This window comes from Sceloporus occidentalis, unplaced genomic scaffold (genome assembly GCF_023333645.1).
Source record: "Sceloporus occidentalis isolate IW3139 unplaced genomic scaffold, rSceOcc1.0.p SCAF_8, whole genome shotgun sequence".
In the NCBI taxonomy this organism is placed as follows: domain Eukaryota; kingdom Metazoa; phylum Chordata; class Lepidosauria; order Squamata; family Phrynosomatidae; genus Sceloporus; species Sceloporus occidentalis.
Genome location: NW_028316988.1, coordinates 33,682,706 through 33,708,324, shown reverse-complemented (window position 1 = coordinate 33,708,324; position 25,619 = coordinate 33,682,706). Strand labels below are relative to the sequence as shown.

Here is a 25,619-nt window from a genome sequence, read left to right as displayed (position 1 = left end):
CTCGCGCTCCCTCAGCAAGGCCCCGCCCCATGAGGAGGCCTTTGCCCAATCCCCGCCCGCGCCTTCCCCGGCTGAACTCTAAGGTCATCCAGGCCTGTCCCTCGACTCACCCACCCTCTTGGTCCCGCCCCCGACGACGTCAATCAACCACACTCCTCCAATCGCCGCCCGCATTTCCACCCTCAAGGCCAATCATCTTGCCTTCCTCCAGGACAGCAAGGCCGCCTCTTATTTGCATACAAAGCCACGCCCTCCCGATAAACCAGTGCAAATACTCCCACCCACCTCGCGCTGACACGTGTTAGCGCGTTCACACGATCTTTTCCGTGTTTTCTTATTTTTTAGCCCTGCTACAAGGCAAATCAAAACGCAACAGGTTCAGGGGTTGCTTCCCATTTCCTGGGAAGCTTGGCAGGTTGAATTTCTGCCTGCCACAGGGCAGTACAAAGCTTGAACTGCCATGGGGCTCCCTTCCTGTGGAATCCTGGGATTTGTAGTTCAGTGAGGGATTCAGCCTGGTCTGTCTGAGAGCTCTGGTGCCACAGAAACAAACTACATATCCCAGGGCCATGGCTTTAAATTCAAATTAATGCAGTTTTTGATGCTGCGTTAATTGCCATGGCTCCCATCCTGTGGTATCCTGGGATTTGTAGTTCCTTATGGCATTCAGCCCGGTCTGTCTGAGCGCTCACCGAACTACAAATCCCAGGATTCTGTAGGATAAAGAACCCTGTAAGTTAAAGTGGTGCTGAACTGCATTTTATTTGTAATGTGGATTCATCCTCTGAAGGGACCAACTGTCAGCAAATAACAACAACAACAATAATAGCTGAATAACTATCCGTAAGCAGTTCTGAGAGCCTTTAGGGCTGAAGAGCGGGGTATAGATACCCTAAATCAATCAATCAATCAATCAATCAATCAGTCATAATAATAATAATGCAGTGGTCCCTCCGTATTCACTGGACTTAGGGATGAAGGACCCACATTAAAGTAGAAAAACTGCCAATAGAAAAATACTATTCTTTTTGCCTGAGAGAACACCTCTCTAGGAATCTCCAGGTCCTCCACTGCAACTCTATGGTCAGCATCTGCCAGCGGTTTAGCATAGAATCACATTTGAGGGCCTACAAATGCCTAGAGAAGTGTTTTCTCTAGGAACTAAGGTTCTCTAGTAGCACAACTCTATGGTCAACTTCTGGCAGCGTTGCTCTGGAGGACCTAGAGATTCCTAGAGAGGACGCATTACCCAAAAGCGCAAATGATCACTGCTAGGGTCAGTGCCAGGCAGCTTTCCCTTACCTTCCGGCCTGTACTGGGCAACGATGGTGACCGTCTGGCCAGCCCTCTTCAGCGCCGCCGCCGCCTGTTCGTGCGTCGCGTTCCGGAGGTTGACACCGTTCACCTGGGCAAAGAAGCCGCACCCGGATCAGCTCACTTTGTGGAGGAAAGCCAGCGGTGCTTGCAAAATCCCCTCCGTCCTCCCCACCCAGAACGGTCCTGGCACCACACTTCTTGAGATGGCAAAGCCCTGGCATATGCCCCTCGCTTGGCCTGTCCAACATTGGCACAAATGGCACCAAAGGGCTAGAAGCCGAGGTTTGGTTCCAAGCAAGGAACAAGGTTTTGTTCCATGCAAACTTTGCAAATCAATGGTTTTGTGTGTATGTATGTATGTATATGTGTATATATATATATATATATATATATATGGTCCATAATACAACATATATAATCAAACTTTATTATCTAATATTATCATTATTAGATTACACACTTTTCACCTGCTTCCTCCCCCTCCGATGGCCATGACCAAGTAAATTGGTACCCAGTTCCACCTATTATTTGGAATATCCTTTTAATAATTTCTCTCACTTCGTTGTACCCCCTTTTCAGCTTTAACTTTCTCAATCCAACAACCACAGATTTTGTTCTAATCAAGGAACGAGATTTGTTTCCTTCTGCACAAACTTCACAAGCCAAAGGTTCGGTTCCAAGGAAGTAACAAGGTTTGATTCCAAACAAGGAACTAGGTCTTGTGCCATGAAAACCTTGCAACCCAAAGGTTTGGTTCCAAGCAAGGAACGAGGTTTTGTTCCGTGCAAACTTTGCAAGCCAATGGTTTGGTTCCAAGCAAGGAATTAAGTTTTGTTCCAAGCAAACTTTCCAAGCCAAATCCCAACCTGACTGAAGGGAGGCCCATCTTCCCGGAGGTGAGGAGGCCAGGTGGCCGGAGCCGTCATGCGATCCCTTTGGACCCCGCGGACAGGTTCCATCGAGGCTCAAGATTCAGCTTGCTATTCTCCCTCCTCCCCCAAATAAATAAATAGAGATGGAGGAGAAGAGGAAGCAAGCGTTCTCCAGCATGGGAGGCTGGGCTAACCCAGACCGGTCTGGTGAGCTCTCTTGCTTTTCCATGAAGGCAAAGCAGGTTAACACCTTAGTGCCTGGGGTGAGAAGCTGGAGGAGGGAGAAGGATGGTATGCCAAGGGGAAACAAGGCTTCGGGATGCCCAGCTGGGCTGCAAATGCCCAGAGACTTGGAAGGAACCAGTTTCCAAAAAGGTGGGCAATGATGACACTGAGTGCAAGGGCTGGATTTCAGTCCCTGGGAACCTCCAGGAAGCTCTCAAAATTGTATCCCCATCTTGCATCCCTTGTATTTCTGTCTTGCATCCCTTGTATCCCTGTCTTGCATCCCTTGCCTCACCATCTTGCATCCCTTGTATCCCCGTCTTGCATCCCCATCAGCTAAGCTTTTGGAGGTGGTTGGATTGAGAAAAGGACCTCTCACAAGCATCTCAGGACCCCTCCTGACCCATTCTTATCCCCGATGCCGAAGGGTCCCCATCCGTCACTCACCGAAAGGATGCGGTCTCCACGCCGCAGCTCCCCACTCAGGTCCGCAGGGCCCCCGGCCAGGATGAAGGAGACAAAAATGCCCTCTCCGTCCTCGCCACCCACAATGTTGAAGCCCAGACCGGTGGAGCCTTTGTGCAAGGTGATCTTCCGAGGTTCCCTGGCAAGAAGCAGAAGGCAATGAATGCATCAAGACACAACCAGAGCTTGGGAACATTCCTTCCTCCTGGACTCTATCTCCCAAAATCCCCCAGTCATCATGGCCTTTCCTAGTACAAACCTGGCAGCCCTGGTACAAAGCACCTATATTCCTGAGCTTGCTGGACACAGCTTGGGAAGAAGCAGGGGGCTTTTCGCACCACACCATTAATAGTGCTATGATCCCACTTTAACTGCTATGGCAACATCCTATGGGATCCTGAGGTTTATAGGTTGGTGAAGCACTAGAGCTCTCTGGGCTGAGAAGACTAAGTAATCCTTCCCAAACTGCAAATCCCATGATTCTCTAGGATGTTGCCCTGGTAATAATAATATCCCACCCTTTCCCCAAACCTGGGACTAAGAGCTGCTCACAACATTAAAACAACAACAGTACAATTAAAACCATATGGAACTAGAACATCAAAACAAAATTTAATTACTACAGCATTAAAACAAATTGCATGTTATAGTATAAAATACAGTTCCCAAAATGGTAGTTAAAGTGGAATCACAGCGCTGTAATAGGGAGTGTGGTTATTCTCCCCATCTTCCAATATAATGCCCATGAGAGGGACAAATACTATGGGGTGGGAGCCTGGGTTTGAATCCCTGTTTAGCCGTGGAAACCCACTGGGTGCAAGTCACACTCTCTTTCCTTGCCAACACACTTTGCATTGCTAGAATCTCCGTCCCCCATTTCCTCAAAGCAAGGACCCCCGATTGGAGGCTGCAAGAAGCATTGAGCTGGGTTCGTAAGAGCAGCACTACATTCCCAAGGGCATCCAAGATGAGGCTTCTGCCAACCAGACCAACCCAAAGAGGGGCAAAGGAGACACCCATTCCCTGGGGGCAAGGGTACCTGGGCCCTCTTTTGTGGGCAGCGGTGCACGGCGGCCGAGGGGAGCGCCTGCCGTAGGACATGGAGGACGAGACGTTGACGGAGATCATGGTGGCCACTTCTTCTCCTTGTGCCCGCAATGGGCCAGCGGGGTTTGGTTTTTATTCCAGCCCTCCCCTTCTCCCCCTTTGAGACATCATGGCAAGGCTGAGATAAACCAGACTCCAGGCCAGACAATGCTTTGGGAGGAAGCCAGCAGAGGCGCCTTAACCCTTTCTTCTGCAACAGACCTCCTGCTACAAGGAGCAAGACATCCTTGAAGGAGCTTCATCCAGTCTGGAATAGTGGTTTGAGCCTTAGACTATGACTCCAGAATCTGGAGGCCTGGGTTTGAATCTCCCACTCGGCCACGGAAGCCCCACTGGGTGCCCTTGGGCAAGTCACACTTTCTCAGCCTCAGAGGAAGGCCATGGCAAAGGTTTGCCTTAAGTCAGAAATGACTTCAAGGCACATGACAACAACAACCCAAGATGCTGAACACTATCCCCAAACAGGTTGCACACTTTGGGTAGCTCCTTTATGCCCAAAATACTTTCAGCACCTCAATTAGCTCCCTTCGGAGCTATAAAAACTATTAGAAATGGCTGGATTAGATCAATGGACATGCATCACCAAAATTACAGAAAGTTTAGGGACATTTAGGTAATGAAACATCTAAGCAATACGTCCGGAGAAATGGCCATTATTGCTTGTTTATTTCTTCTGGAGTCATTATGAGACTATTAGTATATACTGTACATTAGGAATTTGAAAATTATCCTTTTATTTAAGATAGGATCAGAAAACTATTCCCATGTAGTAAATGAACAGTACGACTAACTTGCACAAACACCAAGCTTAGGAAGTTAGGTATGACTTAAGATATTGTGGGAAGAGTATGAAAGTAAATTTGATGTATGGTTTTTGTTTGATGTTTAATAATAAAAACAGTTCAGACCAAAAGACAAACTGGCACCGGAGCCCCCCATAAGGTCAGGCGTTTCTTCCCAGCAGCCCCTTCCCAGGCGCTTTGGGGAAGGGAGATGGGGCTGGCCTCGGGCTCACCTGGTGAAGTCCTCATCGCCGATCATATGGCGGGGCACAGGTGAGTAGCGGGCGGGGGTCACCTGCGGCGGAGGCGGGTAGGCGGGCTTGCTCTCAAGGCCTCCCAGGTAGCCCAGGCCGGGGTTATGGCTTATGTGGTTGTCGGCCAAGGCAGAGAAAGCTGCGGAGATAAAGCCAGGCGGGAGGCAATGAGACACACATGAGACATTAAACATACCTGGGAGGATAATGGGATGGGCAAAGGTATCCGCCACAGAGAGACAGCATCCCCTCTTCTCTCTCCGGCTGTGAAACCTGAGACTGCTTCCCTATCTGTCTATAGAATCAATCAATCTGTTTATAGTCTCTGTCTAGTATCTATCTATCTACTACTATCCATCCTAATCTGTCTATAGAATCTATCTGTCTATAGAATCAAGTCTGTTTATAGTATCTGTCTATAGTATCTGTCTGTCTATCTATCCATCCATCCTAATCTGTCTGTCTATAGCAGGGGTAGGCAACATGCGGCCCGCGGGCCGGATGCGGCCCGGCGAGGCCTTGGGACCGGCCCCATCCCGGTCCTGCCACCGATTGCCACCGGGGCCTTTGGCCTCTCGCGCGCAGGGGCAAGGGGGGCAATTGTCTATAGAAGCCTCAGAAACATGCATTTATATTAACATTTGTTTAAAAATCAGCAAATTTTTTCACGTGTCCTCCACTTTTTAAAAAAAGTGTCCACCATTTGAAAATTTTGTCCTACATTTGTCCCGGTTTATTTATTTAATTATTTTTTTTAAAAAAAATTATTTATTTATTTTTTGGCTTCGGCCCCCCAGTTGTCTGAGGGACAGCAACCTGGCCCCCGACTCAAAAAGGTTGCCTACCCCTGGTCTATAGAATCAATCATTCTGTTAATAGTATCTGTTTATAGTATCTATCTATCTATCTTCTTAATGAAATGATTGCATTAATTTTCTTGCATGGAAACCAGTCTCCAGGGATCAAACCAGAGAGCTCTGGCATGCAAAGCCAGGATCCCTCCCCAGGGGATAATGCTGCGGAGGGGGAATAAAGGCAGGTACGTACTGCTGGCGTAGTCGGGCGGCGCATACATGTCGTTGAGGTGGGCGCTGCCCGGTTTGGCCACCTTCAGGTACACCATGTCCGAGGTGTTCTTCAGGGCGGCCACGGCCTCTTCGTGCCGGACGTCCTGCAGGTTGGTGTTGTTCACCTGGAGCGTGTAAAAAAGGAAGGAAAGAGAGATGTGAGACTGAGTGCCTGGTAGTTGTGTGTGTGTGTGTGAATTTATTTAGTTAGTTTTGCTATAATTTATATGGCTTTGGCATCTGCGTTGGCAAACTAACCGAAAGCCAGTGTGGCATAGTGGTTTGACCACCACTGGATTATAACTCTGGGAGACCAGGGATCAAATCCCACACATCTAGGGCCCAGCAATCTCATGCCAAGGGATATTCATCTAGGATCGTTCACCCCAATGGCACTCAGAGAAAGAAGAAGGTTGCATGCTCACTGCTAGCAGCCGGTCCCCAATCTGCAGCCGCCCGTCCTTCTGGGCCGCTCCTCCTTCGATGATCTTGGTGATGTAAATGCTGTTGTCTCCTGGGATATGCTGGTTTCCTATGCCACCTGCGATGCTGAAGCCCAGTCCTGGGAGAGAGAGAGAAAGAAAGAAAGAAAGAAAGAAAGAAAGAAAGAAAGATCAGGCTCAGCTATGGCTTTGCCCCCCTTCCATCCCACTGAAAAGTCCCTGGGGATCTCCATCTCTCCTGCTCATGGACTGCCTTCTTTTTTCTTCCGCATTCCCAAATTTTCCTATCCTACTCTTTTTTCTTTCTTTTTTTAATCCCAAGACCCCACAAATATCTGTTTGCAAAAATGTGGCTGTTTGGAACCTTTTGGCTCCCCACTGTTTCCCCAAATCCTGAAAAGAAAACTGTGGAGCAAGTTTTCTGCTGCTCCAGAGAATAGGATACGGAACAATTGATGCAAACTACAGGAGAAGAGATTCCAGCTCAACATTAGGAGGATCTTCCTGACAGTGAAAGAACTGTCCAACAGTGGAAGATGTTGCTGCCTTGCAGAGTGATGGAGTCTCCTTCTTTGGAGGTCTTTAAACAGAGGCTAGATGGCCATTTGTTGGGGAGGCTTTGATTGTGAGTTCCTGCATGGCAGAAGAATGGGGTTGGACTGGATCAGGGCCCTTTTTGGAGTCTCTTCCAACTCTAGGATTCTATGATTCCCAAAACCAGAAGCAGCAGCTTGCTTTCCATGGAGGGAAAGATGGTTGCTGCTCTTCCCATACATAGTGGACCCCTGGCCCCAGTCCAGAGCATCACCTTTGGGTCCCTTCATGAGGTTGACCTCCATGATGGTCTCTGGCGGGGGCTGCCTCCGCCTCACCAAGAGCCGGACCACTGGACCAGCTTCCTTCAGCGCCTCCACGGCTTTGCTGTGGACCACTTCGGAGACATCGACTTCGTTCACCCGCAAGACACAGTCATTCACCCTGAGAGCAAGAGGAAGAGGAAGAGGAGGAGAATCAGGAGGAAGGCTTCAACCCCAGGGTCCCAAGACAGAGGGTAGTCCTCAGTCCAGGGTCAGTTGGTTTAAATCAGGCTGGTGTTTTAAACCACGGTTTAAACCAGCTTGGTTTTTAAACATTTAATCATTTTAATTTTGGAGCTAAAAGAATTCTTGCTAGTGAGACTTTATATAAAATAATTTTTTCCAACACTTCTTTCTGAGCTGTGTTTGGATCTTATGCATCATGTTACGTATGGATATCTCCGGCAACCGGTCATGCGATATATTAAGTGTTTTACAAATGGTCTCATGAATTTGTATCCAGAAACATTTTATCGTTGGGCAAGTCCGATGCATAGGGAGCTTTTTAATATTTCTGCCAAGGAAATAAACACCTGGGATCAATATGTCCCAGCAAAACCATTGGGGTGCTTCTTCATCCAAGTCATAATGGGGGCAGAATCCATGCTTGGCTCCATAGGAATCTGTACTAGACCTGGGCAATACTCACCCCAGCCGCCCATCCATGGCAGCCGCTCCACCTGGGATGATCTTGGTGATGAAGATGCCGGGATCATCAGGAATATGTGGGTTATCGATGCCCCCGGCGATGCTAAACCCGAGGCCAGAGTTACCCTGGAAAAAAGACAGGAGCTTGACGCATGTTTGCACAGACCCAGACAGTCTCCTCCCGATGAGAATCTGTATTAATCAGAACAATGCAGCAATTGAAAGGCAGCAAGAGATTTGTTCTTCCAAAGGCACTATCTGCTTGTGCTTGAAATGCGTTTTCTGCCTCTAATCCTGGTGGGGAAAAACCTCAAATGCTCCCTGCCTTACTGCAAACATGCTTCTGCAACCTGAAAGTTGCAACTGCAGATCTGTGTTTTTCCATCCTCCCTGAGTCAATGCTGCTAAAAAACCTCCAGCTAGACAGCCTTTCCAGCCCTTTTCTGAGCATGCAGCAACAGCAAAACAAGAGAGAAAAGGGGGGCAATAAATGGCAGCTAAGCCTACCCCACCAGCCACCTCCAAGATGTTTAAAAAGCCTAGGCCTAGAAGTTGCTTTGCCAAAATGGAAATCGTCACAAAAATGGCAAAAGGAAAGGTCATCCTTGGATCCATTTTGAAAGAAGCCTTCAAGTGGTCTCTACAAGTCGAGTCTTCCTTATGCAAAATGTTTGGGACCAGACATGTTTTGGGTTTTAGTTTTTTGGGGGGATTTTGGGATATTTGCACATGCATAATGAGATATCTAGGAGATGGGACCCAGTTCTAAACCCGAAATTCATTTCTGTTCCATATACCCTGAAGGTAAATGCATACAATACTTTTAATTCCTTTGAAAGTTTGTGTACACTGAACCATCAGCAAGCAAAGGCATTGCTACTCTCTCAGCCACCCATGGAAAATAATCTGGATTTTGGAATATTTTGGGATTTTGGAAAAGGGAGACTCAGCCTGCAGAAGGTTCAAAATGTTGAACTGACCTGGTTGTTTTATTTCCCAAATGCACACGTTGTCAGTTTCGAATAACATGTTTGCTGAAACATATTGCACTGGTCTTCTTTTTAGTGGTATAGGAACCTACATCTATATCCTTACTGTATTCATTTGGTACCAGAAGAAGACGACTTTTAGAGACTTCTTCTCTAAAGAAGTCATACCCAGGAAGGCATTAACTTTGTTAAATAAGGCGTACCGGTATGCATACACACAGACAGAGAGATTGTACCTGAAGCCCTAGAATGCATTTGCTTGCATGGTTGGAAGACGAAAGATGATAAAACAGCCCTGAAGATGCATATTTTACTTTTTTGGACTGCGTCTCCTGGAATCCCTCAAACTGCACATCAAATTCTAGGAGCTGCAGTCCAAAAACAGAAACCAAAGAGAAAGATGGAGAGAGGAAGGCTTCCAAGAGTATGATTCCAGGGACCAGAAACTCTGGCACTGAGTCCCTGGCAAAATGCCACTCACCCTTTCCAGGACAATCTCTTCATATTTGAACATCCCGTCGCTGCCATTCACCTGGGGGAGCAAAACAGAGGAGGCTGAGAAAGGCATACATTCCCTAGGAGAACAACAAAGCGTGGAATCTAGGAACGTCGTCCATGCTTCCCATGCTTTCTCCAGTTGCAAGGAGATGGAGGCTGGGTTCAAGAGTGACCATGTTCTACCATTTCCAGCCATATGGTTCTTTTCATGGCTTTTTCAACTTCCAAGACCCCAAACTTGCTGTTCAAACAGTTGCCCTCCGCAAACAGAAGTCCCAATTTCATATATATGCCAAATTACGTACCAAGATGTCCGACCCACCATATTTATACAGTAACTAACTTCAATGGGGATACACCTTTACAGCCCTCCAATGCCGATCAATGGCCTCGGCTGTGGTTCATGGGCATTATCAACTGATCGCTTGGGAAGAAAGAGTTTGCCCATGTGGACCCAAATACAGTTGAAGACCTAACCCATTATTTACTTGTAGGCTCCCTTTATGAAGATATAAGAGGGGCTTTATTCAAAGAGCTAGGATTGGTACCAAACCGTTCGGGTTCATAGTTGATTTTTTATTAGGGGACACAGTACTATACACTTCTGAAAAGGTAGCTTGCTTTGCCTTTAAAGCACCAATTTTAAGGAGCAAGTTTTGTAAAGATTACTTCTTTATTTATTAAATGAGGTTGGAGCGGAGGGGTAGCCACGGGGGGAGGCAGATTGGGGCATAGAGTGCCCCCCAATAAAAATCCTTCCCCCTCAAATGTTCGCATCTAGGACTCTTTGCTGGACCTGACGGGTATTTATTTTGATGCAGCATGTTCTCTTGATCCGGCTGTCCTTCCGATTTGGGGACAGATTACTCACCGTGCTCATATATATATTTTCAAAAGGCCAAGGGGCAAGAGACAGCAATATTGAATTTTGTCCAGGAACATTATGACCACGACAACATGTTGCTTCTGCCTCCAGCGTGTGCTCTTTGCAGCTGAGGCAGTGCATCCCCAAGGAAAGTCCCCTTCGGTCCCCAAATTCCTAGCATTGGATACAGTGAGGCGCTGAAAGCCATTTACTTCCAGAAACCTCCTTTTATTTGCTGCCTTCCCATTCCTTGGGTCACTCGCTCTCCCCTTTGCTCTGGAAGCTTAAACTCCAAATCTCTAAATGCTCAACTGAAGTTTAAATTGCTGCAATGCTAGAAGATGAGGCTCTATTACAAATTCATTTTTAGCATGGAAAAGAAAAAAGACCCTTAGGGTTAATTTTTAAAAGTGACACGGATTTTGGAAAATTCCAGTCAAAATGCCTTTGCCGGACAAAACGCATATGGCTCCCAAGTCTGTTTCTGTTGCCCTCTCCATAGTTCCCGCATTGCCCTCTTCCGACACAATGTGGGAACTGCCTCCGGGAGTTGCGGTTTAAATTGGTTAAATTGCAATGTTTCAGATATATATTTTTTTGAATCTCATTTAAAAAAACACCTAGAAGTCAGCATCTAGTCGCTTGCTGTTCTTCGTAAAGACAAGAGAGATGCCAAAACCCAGGCATGGATCTCAAGAGATGGGTCAGCCTTGGAGAAACATGTTGATCTTCATAAATAAAAAAGAAGGCCTTCTAGGAGATTCACTGAAGACAGACAAATATCGATTATATTGCAATCGAGGGGATTGTAATATTTGGGCGCCAGTATACCGCATGATTCCTTTTCTGACTACTTTCTTTATTGATATGAATGTTAAACTAAATAATAAATAGTAAGTTGGAGAGAGACTTACGGAGAGGGTGGGCTCCAGGGTATCCGTGTTGACAATGATGGGCGAGGGACTGGCCTGGAAAGAGAGAGACACGAGACACACCATCGGTCACCCAGCCTTCTTCCATCAAAGCCAAGGCTGTTGGTCAGCTCTTCTGACCTGCCAGGCCAAGCGAGGCCAGGTCCCCCAACAATGAGTTTCATGGGCTCCATAGAACCAAAAGGGACCCCAAGGGCCAGCTAGTCTAACCCACTTCTGCCAGTGCAATGAATCCAGAGAATCATAGAATCCTAGAGTTGGAAGGGCCATCCAGTCCAACCCTATCCTGCCATGCAGGAACTCTCAATCAAAGCCTGTGTTTAAAGACCTCCAAAGGAGACTCCACTACATTTCAAGGGAGCATCTCCCATTGTCAAACAACTCTTATTGTCAGGAACTTCTTCCTAATGTTGAGGTGGAATCTCTTTCCCTGTAGCTTGCATCCATTGTTCTGGGTTCTGTTCTCTGGAGCAGCAGAAAACAAGCTCACTCCATCCTCAATATGACATCCTTTCAGATATTTAAACAAGGCTAACATCATGTTCCCTTTTAAGCTTCTCTTCCCCAGGCGAAACATCCCCAGCTCCCTGAGTCTCTTCTCACTGGGCTTTATGGTTTCCAGACCTGTCACCATTTTGGTGGAATCTCTTTTTCTGAAGCATGCATCCATTGCTCCATTAGGTCCTATTCTCTGGAGCAGCAGAAAACAAGTTTACTTCATCCTCAATATGACATCCCTTCAAATACTTAAGCAGGGCTCTCATATCACCCCTTAACCATCTCTTCTCCAGGCTAAACATCCCCAGCTCCCTCAGTCTTTTCTCATAGGCCTTCATGGTTTCCAGGCCCTCCTTTGGACATGCTCCAATTTGACCACATCCTTTTTAAGTTGTTTTGCCCAGAACTGGACACCTGATTATTCCAAGTGAGGCCTGACCAAAGCAGAATAGAGTGGCACTATTACTTCCCTTGATCTTGACCTATACTTCTATTGATGCAGCCTAGAATCGCATTAGCCTTTTTAGCTGCTGCATCACACTGTTGACTCATGTTCAACTTGTGATCTACTTGGACTCTTAGATGCCTTTCACACATATAAGTCTCCTTAAGCCAGGTGTCCCCCATCCTAGATCTGTGCATTTCATTTTTCCACCATTACATTTCTCCGTGTTGAAATTCATCCACCTCTAAAGCACTTCTAAGAGGAGGCCACAATCCAACCTCTGCTTCAAAATCCCCAACCAAGGCGAGTCCACCACCTTCCATTAATGGTCCAAATACAGTGTTTTGGTCTTCCAGGTTAAACACTTGAAGGGATGTCATTCTGAGGATGGAGCAAGCTGGGACTTCAACTCCCAGAGGCCTCAGCTAGCTTGGCTAACAGTCAGGAATTCTGGGAGCTGAAGTCCAAAACATCTGGCGGGCCAAATTTTGTAAAACACTGGACTAAAAGAAAAGGGAATTTGAGAGACTTCACAACAAAATGGGGATGCATGCTTGCCAACGCTAGCCTTGCCAACGCTGGGATAAAAGGGGTTCCTTGTTTCCAAGGAGGGACGCGGGGTGGCATGGGTTGAAGGAGAAAATGGCCATGCTGTGTGTGTGTGTGGCGTTGATGCCTATGTTGGGGGAAGTAATAGGGCCATTGTACCACAAAGGCAGAGGATGGTCATCCAATGGTGCCCTGGATTCTGCAAGAGGTTGGAAGATAATTTCTCCTGCCTGGAGGTGGAGGGCAAGTTGTTTCTGCCCAAGGATGCAGCTGCGTCTTACAATGTCCTGTCACTTTCCTTTCCATCCAAAAGGCTGCCTCCTATTCTTCTTGCTCATTCAATCTCTTTGCGATGCTCGAGGCGGCACTCAGGACCCAGCCAAAAGATGCCCATCTTGGCCTGGTTTCTCCGGTGCAGCCAAGAAGATGCTGAAACCCTGAGGTCTGGGGGGCTTTCTATAGGATTTGGAGCTGGGGGGAAAGCTCCAGAAATGAACATAGCACAGAGAAGGAGGGAGGAAAAGAGGGATGCCAGCAAAACAGAGAGGCTAGCAAGACAGGCAAATGCAGGAGAAGGTCAAGATGATGGGCTGCCTGCGTCTGTGAAATTCATATTTTTCAAGCCTCTGCAGGGCTGGGGCCTTATGACTTGGTGTTGGCAGCTGGGGTATCTCTTTCCTCCCTTAGCAATTTAATTTCTGTCCTTTTGTTCTGGGATTCAAGGCAACAGACGCAAACTAAAATGCAACCCAGTATAAGATTGCAACGACACTTAGCAAAATCCCATAGTAAAGCATAGGGTCATAGAGTTGGAAAGAGATCTCAAGGGTCGAGAAGTCCAAAACCCCTTTGCCATGCAGGAATAGGCCACCAAAGCAAATGAAATCATGAGCAAATTAAAAACAACACCAATATAAAGGACATATCAATTAAAAACAATGTCAATATAAAGGACGTTTCAGTTCAAAAACAAGCACAAGGCAGCTTGCTCCCATTAAAAGCCCCTTCTTCAGCAGCCAGTTGCTGCCCATAGCCCTGCTTGAAGGAAAATGCCTTTGCCTGGCAAGAGAAGGTTAACATACAAATGAAATAAATAATACATAAAATAAATCAATAACCAGAACAGCATCAATCTCACTTTGCTTGGAAGGGAGTTTCACCGACACAAAGAAGCCACTGAGAAGGCCCTGGAAGAGTATGTCGGTCCAGAGGGGCGGCTTGGGACTGTCTCACTTTTGCAAGAAATTCACTGATTATTTAACCTATTTAATAACCAACCACCTTCAGTTCAGAAGAAAGGCACAGGAAAAGGACCAGTGTGGCTTTATTGATTTACTTATCTATGGTATTTATGCCCACACTTCAGCTTTAAAGGCAGGAGGCCCAAGTTGGATCAGCATCATCTCCAGGAGATACATACACACACACACACACACACACACGAAAATCAGATTCGTGTGTGTGTGTGTGTGTGTGTGTGTGTGTGTATAGGAATCTGCTATCCAGCCTCATCTCCATATATATATATGGTGAGGGTCTGGATGACAGATTCCAAAAAATACCCCTCTCTGCTTTGTCAAATTAGGTGATCTTGGGCTAAATTGGCAAAAAGTTTGATCTGGTGTTAAGGTAATATCCTATACTGCTCAGGAAACAAAATATATAATAGATAGATGATAGATAGATAGATAGATAGATAGATAGATAGATGGAGACAGACAATAGAGACAGACAGCGAGACAGACAGACACACAGACTGAAGACAGACAGGCAGACAATAGATTGATAGATCTATGGATAGACAGCTCTAGATAGACAGACTGAATATATAGCCTAGAAAATAAACAGATGATAGATAGATAGACAGACAAGAAAACAGATAGATAGATAGATAGATAGATAGATAGATAGATAGATAGACAGACAGACAGATTGAATACATAGCTTAGAAAATAGAGAGAGAGAGACAGACAGACAGAGGATAGACAGTCTGCAAAATAGATGACAGATAGATAGATATCCTGGAAAACTTCCATTTTTGTCCACAACTCCCAAAATCCCCAGCCGGCCATGTCATGCGGGAGATTCTGGGATCTATCTATAGTAAAAAAAAAAAACCAGTGTACCTTTCCCAGCCTGGACTCATGCAACCTCCGGCTCCTGAATGCTGAGGGGGCGAGGCAGGAAGCTTCCAGTCCGGCTGTGGGACTTCCGGAGCCATCTGCCAGTAGCCCACTTGGCTACCAAAAGCCAGGCAGATGGGCCTCCTTCCGATCCAGAAAGTCTGCTCTTAAGGCTCTGGCACCATCATGCCGCTTTCCTTGCAGCTCGACGGGAGAAAAGGCACGGCGAAGGTGGCACCGGCACCAAGACTTGGAAGCCAAGGCCAGAGCCGATGGGATTTACCTTTGGGGCAAGTGCGGACAAGGCCAGGTTGGCTGGTTGGGAAGAGGCCATGAATCCAAAGTCTGCCATAAAAGGGGTGAGAGATAACCCTGTCCCGTGCAAAGGCCAGCCTACAATACTTTTCTGAAGAAGAGGAATGGAGCCAAGCAAGCACTGATCCAATCTGCAAAGGACACAAAGCTACCCAATTTGGGAACTAGCCTGATTATTCCGAAGCGGACTTTACACACTGGCAGAGCTGGGATTGCAAAAGCAACCGATCCCCTTGTAGTGACCTGAAAGCATTGGTGGGACTAAGGCAGGACCTTGGAGTAGCATGAGTTTCTATATAAAATCAGTAAGCAATAAGTCTCAGAGAGATGAAGTGGCCCACCTGCTTTTCAGCCTCCTCTTGGGCCAGGATTTAGTGGGAATATTCTGCGGTCCTGGCCAAGGGAGGATAAAACCGTCCAATTAAAAAGATTGTATGTACAGCGCTGTGTAAATTTACAGCGCTTTATAAATAAAGGTTAATAATAATAATAATAATAATAATAATAATAATAATAATTTGGAAATGGAGGCTGCTGAACAAAATCCACGTGGCATAGCTCTTGGCATCTTCTTGGAGAAACGACGGGCCTTTAGACTAAGGAAACCAATGCGCTCACAAGACACCCCAAATGTTCTCCCCAATGTTTGTAATGTTATACTGTTTTTAGTTGATGTTTTAATTGTTTTATGGCACAATGTTTTTAGAATTGTTATTGTGAGCTGCCTTGGGTCCCGTCGGAAAAAAGGCAGGATAGAAATCAAATAAATAAATCATAAAAGATGGAGAGAGATGTTGTAGTTGTTGCTATTGTTGTGTGTCTTCAAGTCATTTCTGACTCATGGCAACCCTAAGGTGAACCTACCATGGGCAAGACTGGTTCAGAGGAGGTTTACCATTACCATCCTGAGTGGGCTTTCCACAGCCAAGCTGGGATTTGGACCCTGGTCTCAACCACTCCAGAAAATTATGACCAAGAGCAAAGAGGGATCCCAGGCCATTGAGGGCCAGTCCAGAGAAGTTGCTCCCTTGCTCCCCACCTCCTGGAAATGCTTTAAAATGGATGTGGCGAGGGCATTGGCGGGCATGAAGTGGGGGGCATCCATGCTCTCTGAGTCACAGCCGTTGCTGGAATGAACCCGTCACGGCAAGCGCCCTGCCTGGCACACAACATACGGAGCAGCGGTGAAGAGAGGGCACACCATCCATCTGTCCAGGCGCTCATGCATCCATACACAGGGTTGCATCCCTTGCATTGCCAATGCTGCTCCTTCTGCAAGGCCTCTGCCTTGACCCTCCCTGCCTTTGCCACTAATGCCACTGTCCAGGCTTGGTTGCTCCCATGCCAGGGAAGGAAAGGTGTCTTCCTCCCACTGGGCCACCCCCAGACTGGTCTGGCTTCTTCTCTCCGCTCCTGCCACCCCGTTTTCCCCATCCCACACCCCACGCGCCATTGCACCCCCTCTTTCTCCGCCTCCACCTTCCCAGCGCAGCATCTCAACGCTGCTGCTGCTCCTGAAGAGGAAGGCGAGTAGCCATAGCAACCTCACCCTGCCAACCTTCCCACCTCCCCATCCCTTCCCTCGGCAATCCTTCCCCATCCCCAAGGTAATAGTGGTACCCTCCCAAGGATGACCCCACGTGGCACACCACCAGGGCATCATGGTAACCAGCCCCTGGCCAATTTGACAGCTGCCCACTCGCTAGTGGCGGGGGTCTCCGTCTTTGTGCACAGAGCTCCATCCTCACCCCAAATCCCCTACTCTGCCGCCCCCTCCCAAATCTACGCCAGCCTCCTAATGCCACATTTCTTCCTTGGCTACCCACTCCTTTTGCCTCAGGCAACCTGGGAAGGCCAGCCTTGGCGCCAGGAGGCCCGAGAGACACCCCAACACCCATGCGCACACTCACACCCACACCCCCATCTCCTACCCAAATTCTCAGGACTCCTCTTTATCCCTGAAAACACTTTGTACCTGGAAAATCAGGTCAACCGATGTGAAGCTCCCCCATACACTCTCCATCTCTCTCTCTCTCACACACACACACACACACCCTGCAGCACATGGCACATGTGTGCAAAACGAGGAAAAACCTTATTTGCACCCACAATCTCTAACAACTGCCCCTTTCAACCTGGCTGCCTTGATTACATTTTGCAGGGGTTTTTGTGAGGGCCAGGAAGCTCCAACATTGAAAGCAACTGGCATGTGGAAACCAGCACCTTAGAATATGGATTGGACCAAGGAATGACCACTGCAAGGCTGTTTTCCTGACCCCAGAGCCTTTCCATGCTGCCCTGTCCACCCTTCGGCTGGCCAAAATGAGGCTTCCAGAAATGCCAATCCATCTTCTAATCCCCCTTTGTTGTTGTGTGCCTCCAAGTCCTTTTTGATTTATGGCAACCCTAAGGTGAACCTATCATGAGTTTCTTCAGATGGGGTTTGCCATTGCCATCATCTGGGGCTGAGAGAGTGCGACTTGCCCACAGTCACCCAGAAGGTCTCCATGGCTGAGCCACGTATAAGCCATATATTCCCCTAGCTATTTTAGATACAAAATACCACCACTCCCCAAGTTTTTTTCAAAAGCAGAAGAGGATTCCTAGATACTTCAGGTTTGCAGTCACCCAATTTTGCCCAACTGTGTGGTCATCAGAGGGTTTCAGGGACAGAAAACCAGGCCCCAGACCAGTGGTCACTGGTGGATCCAGCATCAAGTGATAAATCCATTTTGGTTTGGATAGCACCAAAGGAGCTAGTCAAGATGCTGAATGTATGTCTGGGGAAATATAGTTCAGTACCTTGGACATCTCCACTAACATCTGAGCAGAAACCTGGATTCACTGTCCCACTGACATGGGAGTGAGCGCCAGCCATTGCCCACCCTTGGCTTAGGCCAAGATGGATTAGACAGGAGTGGATATCCTGCAAACGTCTAGATATTCCAAGAGTCCTCCGGCTAGTTTAGGTTGAGCAATGCTGGGAACTGTAATCCAACAAAATCTGGAGGGTTGCAGTTTCCTCCTCTAGTTTAGGTCAAGGTGAGCCTATCAAGGCACCAGTCTGTTTCTCCCAGTGGCCAAAGTCCTCTGGGAAAATCCATAAGGAGGACACAAGGCCATGGGCAAACCCTTCCCTCCATCCGCCGTGTCAGAAGCTATTCATACAACATCAAGCCAAGAACTGAGGTTTATTCATTATCCATCAATTAAAATATTCCCATCGCTCCCTATTTCTGAGGGTCTCAGGTGCGTGGCGTATAACAAAATCATTTCAGAGCAGGTTAAAACAATACGAGCTGCTTCGAAAGACTAAAGGCAGATTAAACCATTTGACAACGATCAAGAAGCCATTAAAACAATTTAAAACAGAGTCAACAGTAACGCAGGGATTAAAAACAATTAGGCCCCAAAGGCTTGAATAAAAAGCCATGTTCTGACCTGGTGCCTAAAGGATACCAGCATGGGCACCAGTTGGGAAGGGTTTTCCAGAACGGCTTCCATATTTCACACAAATACACAAATGGGATGCATAGGAGGACTCTTGTCCCACTCCAGCAGACCTCAGTCTTGGGTAGTGCATACAGGTTGCACCAAGACAACCTCCAAACAACCAAAAGAAAAGCCCAGCCTTGTAACCAAGGAAGAAGACCTTTGGGTCCCCAGCATTAATGGGCCCTTGCCTTTCCCATCATCCCCACCACAAGTGGGCCAATGGTCTGGGATGAGAGGACCTATCATCCAAGAACATCCAGAGGGTCACAGGTTGTGATGGGACCACAGAAGCATTTCAGGAGCGACTGGCATTGCCATCCTTTAGAAGCCAAGGGTAAGAGGCAATTCCATCATTACCATCACTCCTTGCTCCTTTGACCTCATTCCATGGGATTTGACCAAGGGCAGCAATAGCAATCGCAGTTATGTTTCTATTCCCCTTTTCAATGAACTCAGCACTCCCTAAGCCAGTGGTTCTCAACCTTCCTAATGCCACCCTTTAATACAGTTCCTCATGTCATGGTGACCCCCAACCATACAATTATTTTCATTGCTATTTTCATAATATGTGTTTTACAATGGTCTTAGGTGACCCCTGTGACCCCTAAAGGGGTTGCGACCCATAGGTTGAGAACTGCTGTCCTAAGCGGTTTACAAAGTGTAAGCCAGTTGCCCCCAACAAGCTGGGGACTCATTTTAGTGACCTACAGTAGGATGGAAGGCTGGGTCAACCTTAAAGAGCCTTCATGGGACAAACTGGGAAGTCTGGTTACACTGTCGGATGCAACACAAACCCTTCTGTGGCCACTGGAACAGAATGGATGAAACACACAGCAGGTAGTGTTTGCTGCCTCAAAAGCACCTTTCAAAATGCTGGAACATGGAGCAGAAGCCACATGTTCAGATCTTCACTGCATGCACACACACACTCCGTCCCTCGGCAACTTTCCTTTAGATCTGCCCCCACAACCTGGGCCCTGCTGCAAGCTGGCTTGACAAAGATGGAGGAAAGGTAGATGTCTGCTAGTTTTCCTTCCTTTCCTCGCCAGCCTCCTCCTTCCCCAGGCCTCCAAGGCTCCGGGAATGCAATGGCGTCTGCTCTGCTTCCCAGGCATCATCATCATCATCATCACCACCACCACCACATTCTACTTTCATCAGCTCAGGTTCTGCAATCTGTTCTGCTAGCAGAACCTGGATCGCCTAGCTGCAGAATTTTTCCAAAGATAAGGTGGCTGGGGAAGGAATGCAATGGAGAGGGAAAAGAGGCTGTTCTCAAGATCTGCACTCTAGAATGGCACCAGACCTTTCCTCCCAGATACTGAATCTGTCCTCCAGAAAAGAAAATGAACCCCAGTGGGCTTGACACAGAGAAAGAGCAGGAGAGGTAGGCCATGGAGTCCTTTCAGAGAAAGGCCTTCTGCCCAGGCCTCTTCTCCATCTTCCCTCCCAAAAAAGAAAATGGCAAACCAGAGGGCAAGGAAGGCCAAGATGGAGAGGAGTGAAAAAGAGAAGAGGGAATAACATGGTAACCAGGGAGATGGAGGCAGGCGAGGCGTACAAGGGTCTCGGGGAGGCAGAATTGGGGAAAGAAGCGGTGAGTGTGCCCCCTTTTTGCCCCCCACCCCACAAGAGACCCTGAGTCAGTGAAGTGCCTCTGTGTCAGCCGGTCCCAGAAGGTGAAGGCGTGCGGATCAGTGCCCGGAAACATCCCCTCCGCTGAGCGCACACGCTCCCACACACGTGTGGCGGAGAAAAAGGGGGCAAAGCAAACCCTTCCCTGTATCTCTGTGCCTACAACGCATCAAGACACCCCCCCAACACACACACACCACACATGCTTCTGATGCTTGGCAAGCAATTGCAGGTAACGCCAGGAGCCACCCCCGGGCACTCCAGTCCCCGATGACTTGTCAGCCTGGCAGGGGCACAGAGAGAGAGTGAGAGAGAAAGAGAAAGAGAGAGGATAGCTCCCTGGCTTTTCCTTGTCTGAGATGGCAAAGCCCACTGCCCACACATTTGCCACCACCCCCACATACACAGACACGCACACACACTGATGAGCAATGCCACCTTCTTCCCCATTTATCCCTCCATCCCTCCAGCACATGGCTCAGGCACACTCTGCCTAACATGGCGTATTCTGCAGGCATGCAGAGAGATGTGCTTCATGCTGTGAGCCCACTGCCACCCACCCACCCTGGCCTCCTATTCTCCCCTCTTTTCTGGCTGATGGCTGGGTGGGGGGCTGCACCCTGCTTCTGAAAAACAACAACCAATCTCAACCCATTTGCACCAAAATGCCCCTCGCCCTGTCTCCTTCCTTCCTTCCTTTCCACTATGGCTGGTGCTGCTGGACTGCAAAAGACAGGAGCTCTTCCCCTCCTGTCTGTCTGTCTATCTTGTCTCCAGCCCCCACCACCACCACTGCTGCTGCCTTGCCATGCATACACATCTTGCCACTGCCATCTTGGGAAGGATATTGGGGCATTCTGGCTCCCATCTGACAGCAATGGGGAGCAAAGGGAAGGCAAACGCAGCAGACCACCTCCCCCCTAAAATGACACCCCTTGGCACCTGGAGCTGACTAGGGTTGGCATGAAGGGGCACAGCGTGGAAGGAGTGGGTGCAAGAAGATGGCAAAAAAAGATGGAGGAGGGAGAAGGATTCAGGCGAAGTGAGGACACTGCATTGCCAAGGTGCCAACATAGGTTCCTGCTGGGGATGGGTCTTTGCTATCATTCCCACCACTACCACCATCACAGGACCCCTCTTGCCCTCCCTTCACCTCCAAGAGAGGTTGGCAAAGGTGCCAAATGAGGTAGGAGCCTCTCTGGAAGGTGGCAGCTGTGAAAGAGCATGGCACGCGCTGGCAAGGTGGTGGATGGACCAAGCCTCCATTTTACTGCCTTGCCATGCAGGCTCATCTCCACCCATTTTCTCTGCTCATCTGGCTGGCAAGGTTTTTTTTGAGGGGGGGGATTAAGGACCATGGGGGGTGGAGGAGGAAGACTATCAGTGCCTACCCACACATTCACTTATGGCCAGGAGGCAAGGGGCAAAGTGATGCCCGAGTGAGCTTACATAAGAAGAGGAGAGAAGGAGACCCAAAGGGGAGAGAGAAAGCGATGCCCATTCTGTCAAGAGTGGCCATGTGGCACGAGGGATGGCAGGTGGCAAAGTGGGCACCGTGAGGCAATTTGCTCCCTTGTCAACCATGGCAGGGCCTTTTCCTTGGACCCCAAGAAGATGGGGGCAAGGTGGCCACCCAAGACCACCTTCCTTCCTTGGAAGAAGACAGCACCCACCTGTTCATACCAGTCGCGGTTCGAGCAGGTGCACTCGGGCCACCAGCCGGGGCTGTTGCCATTCATTTTGGGGGTGCCCATGCCCCCACAGCTGCCGCCGCCTCCGATGATGCCCCCTGCGCCGGTGCCAGCCCCACAGGTCTTGGCCTGGCTCTGTTTGGGGGGTGCCGGAGGGGGCACATTATCCCTAGAGGTGGGGATGAGCTTTCCTTTGGTGCGGGCCGTGGGGGTGGCCACCCCACCTCCGCCTCCCCCTCCTCCAGCTTGGGAGGGGAGGGTCTGCGACGCATAGCCCCCGTAGCCCCCTCCGCCGCTGACATACTGCTCCTGCTGCTGCCATTCTCCGTAGCTGGGGGGCTCCATCCTCCGGAGGGCCGCCATCCGTGTCACTTCGTAGCATTCTGGGCAGCGGCAGCAGTGGTGATGCTTGTGCATGGTCCCAGAGGTTGGGGGGCACCGGAGACAAAGGAGGGGAGGCAGGGATGGGTCCTTCCTTCTCCTCTTCTTCCTCTTCCTCTTCTGCCCAGCTGGGGCTGGTGAGAGCGCAACACTCCAGAGCCCAGTTACCTCCAGAGGCGCCTTGGCATCATCACCAGTACCGCCGCCGTCTTCATCCCCACCATCCTCATCCTCCTCCTCTTCAGGGCCGTGGTCCTGCTCCTCTTCCTCCCAGCTACCACGTCTTCCTCCTCCTCATCCTCACGGCAGCAGCGATGGAGGCAGTGGCAGCGCTGCATCACCCAGCCCTTCGGTCCCTGCCAAGCTGGATTGGAGGGAGGGAAGAAGAAGAGGAGGAGGAGGAGGAAAGAGGAGGAGGGAAGGATGGAGGGAGGGAGGGAAGGAGGGATGGAGAGGCTGGGGGCTTCTGCCCACGCCTCCTCTTTTGCCTGGGAGGTCCTGTGGGGGGGAGGTGAGGCGGCTGCTTCACTCTCTCTCTGGAGGATGCTGCATTTGGTCCTCTGGAAGATGAGAGTGGAGGAAAGGGGAGCAATGCCTGCCTGCCTGCCCCTTCCTTCCTTCCTTCCTTCCTCCCTTCCTCTACCTTTTTCTTCCTCTTTTTTCTCTCTTCTTTTCTTCCTGCCTGCCTGCCTTCCTCTACCTTCCTCTACCTTTTTCTTCCTCTCTTCTTTCTTTTCTTTTCTTTTCTTTCTTTCTTTCTTTCTTTCTTTCTTTCTTTCCTTCCTTCCTTCCTTCCTTCCTTCCTTCCTTCCTTCCTTCCCCCTTTCTCTCTCCAGCCTCCCTCTTCTTCTGCAGCCAATCCTGGCCTGGAAAGCAGGGGGCCCTTAAAGGCACAGCCCCAGAGGGTGACCTCCACTGGGGTGGGGTGGGGTGGGGGGTCTCTGGGTAGCCCCACAAACAGAGCCCCTCTCTCCCACATGTCCTTTCTTTCACCCTTGTCCTGTCCTTACAACCACCCTGCAAGGGAGGACAGGACTGAAGGAGGTGTGGAGTGGTCTACTAGGACTGAAACATGTGGTCTGCTAGGACTCCTAGATCCCTTTTGCATGTCGTCTTGTTCAACCAGGCGTCCCCCATCCTATATCTATGCATTTCATTTTTTTCTGCCTAAGTGCAGTGCCTTACATTTCTCTGTGTTAAAATTCATTTTGTTAAATGTAAAGTTGAAGGCACCCATAGTATTCTTTGTGGGTTTTTCAGGCTATGTGGCCATGTTCGAGAAGAGTTTATTCCTGACGTTTGGCCGGCATCTGTGGCTGGCATCCTTGGGGAATATTGTTAATTTTGGCCCAGCTTCTAAGTACCTTCTCCTTCAACTCCAAACCCTAGGATTCCCACAGGATGCTGATTTGTGGAATTATACTATACCTATGTAATTCAAAAGGACTCCAGGAAGGTAGAGCATGCAATGAATGTGCTGTGAAAGGATATACAAAAGCCCTAGCATGTGAAGGGATAGCACAAAACGATACCCACACAGCTGCGGAATGCCCTCCTGCAACCAAGGTTGCCAGGAAGGATACAGGGCAGGACTCTTGCTCCTTCCTCCCTAGGAATCTCTTGGTCTCAATTCACTCTCTCCAAGCAGACATGATGCCCTGGGATGTTTGAGGGGCAAGGGTTCAGGATGGCATCCATGTTGTGGATGCTCAGATCCTTTTGGGAAGCCAAAGCCAGGCAGTTCCTCCTTCCCAGCCCCTTGCACTGTCTCCTTTAAGGGAGGGGGGCAACGCAACAGATTTCTGAATGGCTGCTCCCCCCCAACTCCGTGCCCACTCACCTCTTAGCCAATCAGATGGGCAAACCGAATTGCAGCAGCAGAGGTGTCTTAAAGGCACAGGGAAACCATTGCTCCATTTTTCCTCAAAAAACCCTTATGCCACCTTCACCCCAAAGGGGAAAGGAGCTTCAGCAATTTGCATGGCTCTGCCACAGACCCAGAGGGCATCCTCCTCTGCACAGCTGACATCTTACAAGGGGGTTACAATGGGGGAAATTCATCACCCAGAGGCCAACACCTATTTGCCAGAGATTCATTAATTAAATAGAATACTGTATTTATATCCCATCTCCTACACCGCTGGGTACCCAACCTGGGGTGCCCAGCACCCACAAAGGGTGCAAGATGGCATTTCAGAGGATGCAACCAAAAGTGGCTTGTGTCCCTGAGTCATAAGGCATCCCTCATTTATTTTTCTGAATAAATTAGAATCTAATTGCTCAATTTATATTTGCATTTTATACACTGGGTTTAAAAATCCATGGATATGGAGGGCCAACTGTAACCATGTTTTCATTTGGCGATGGAATAAATGCAATGTAGGTGCCAATTGGGCTTCTAAGGGGAGCGTATGCCATAACTGGGGGGTCCATATATATTGTATATACTCGACTATAAGTTGAAAAGCCCTTGTCTACGTCCTCCAATACATTGCCCTGGACTGATGCAGCAAAGATGAGGAGGAGCCCCCCAGCAGACCCCAAACCTTGGGGTCTGAGACCCCCATCTTCAAATCCACAACAGCAAAACTCCATAACAGTATCCCTGCGTGGCAAGTCGACAGATACTGTATGTAGGAAACAATGCCAAATAGTCTTGTGCTACTTTTAAAACTATAACATTTGATTTCATGGAAAGATCACGTAATCTACATAGGATTTTATCAGATGTACAGAGGCATCTGATGAAGTTGGGTTTAGTCCATGAAAGCTTCTTGCTGTTGGGTGCCTTCAAATCGTTTCCGATTTATGGCAACCCTAAGGTGAACCTATCACAGGGGTTTTCTTTAGAGGGGGGATTGCCATTGCCATACCCTGAGGCTGAGAGAGTGTGACTTGGCCAAGGTCACCCTATGGGTTTCATGGCTGAGCAGGGAATTGAATCCAGGTCTCCAGAGTCACAGTCCAATGCTCAAACCACCACACCATGAACACCAATACATCCCAATACATTTCTTTAGCCTTTAATTTAGCCATAGGACTCTCTCTTGCTTTTGGTGAGACAGACCAAATGGGAATTTGTTCGCAGAGCAATGCAATCACAAACGCACAACTCAACAGAGACATCATGGAAGGCAGTCACAATCCTAAACCTACATAATCCTGT

The 25,619-nt window shown here is 48.6% G+C and overlaps 1 protein-coding gene across 3 annotated transcripts in view; it reads right to left on the bottom strand.

Moving 5' to 3' along the window:
• The window catches only part of DLG3 (discs large MAGUK scaffold protein 3), a 59,126-nt gene that overhangs the window by 22,775 nt on the left and 10,732 nt on the right, over positions 1-25,619 (bottom strand). The window contains exons 1-10 of one of the 3 annotated variants that reach the window (XM_089536164.1): positions 22,055-23,183; positions 11,304-11,357; positions 9,508-9,558; positions 8,039-8,163; positions 7,341-7,510; positions 6,515-6,651; positions 6,070-6,214; positions 5,002-5,161; positions 2,862-3,018; positions 1,303-1,405 (exon numbers count right to left, since the gene is read on the bottom strand). In XM_089536164.1, the coding sequence (XP_089392290.1) occupies positions 1,303-1,405; positions 2,862-3,018; positions 5,002-5,161; positions 6,070-6,214; positions 6,515-6,651; positions 7,341-7,510; positions 8,039-8,163; positions 9,508-9,558; positions 11,304-11,357; positions 22,055-22,489 (1,537 nt within the window). In that variant the 5' untranslated portion in view covers positions 22,490-23,183. Of the gene's footprint in view, positions 1-1,302; positions 1,406-2,861; positions 3,019-5,001; positions 5,162-6,069; positions 6,215-6,514; positions 6,652-7,340; positions 7,511-8,038; positions 8,164-9,507; positions 9,559-11,303; positions 11,358-22,054; positions 23,184-25,619 lie in introns of those variants that run through there. The other 2 variants (XM_089536165.1, XM_089536163.1) reach the window with 2 other exon arrangements.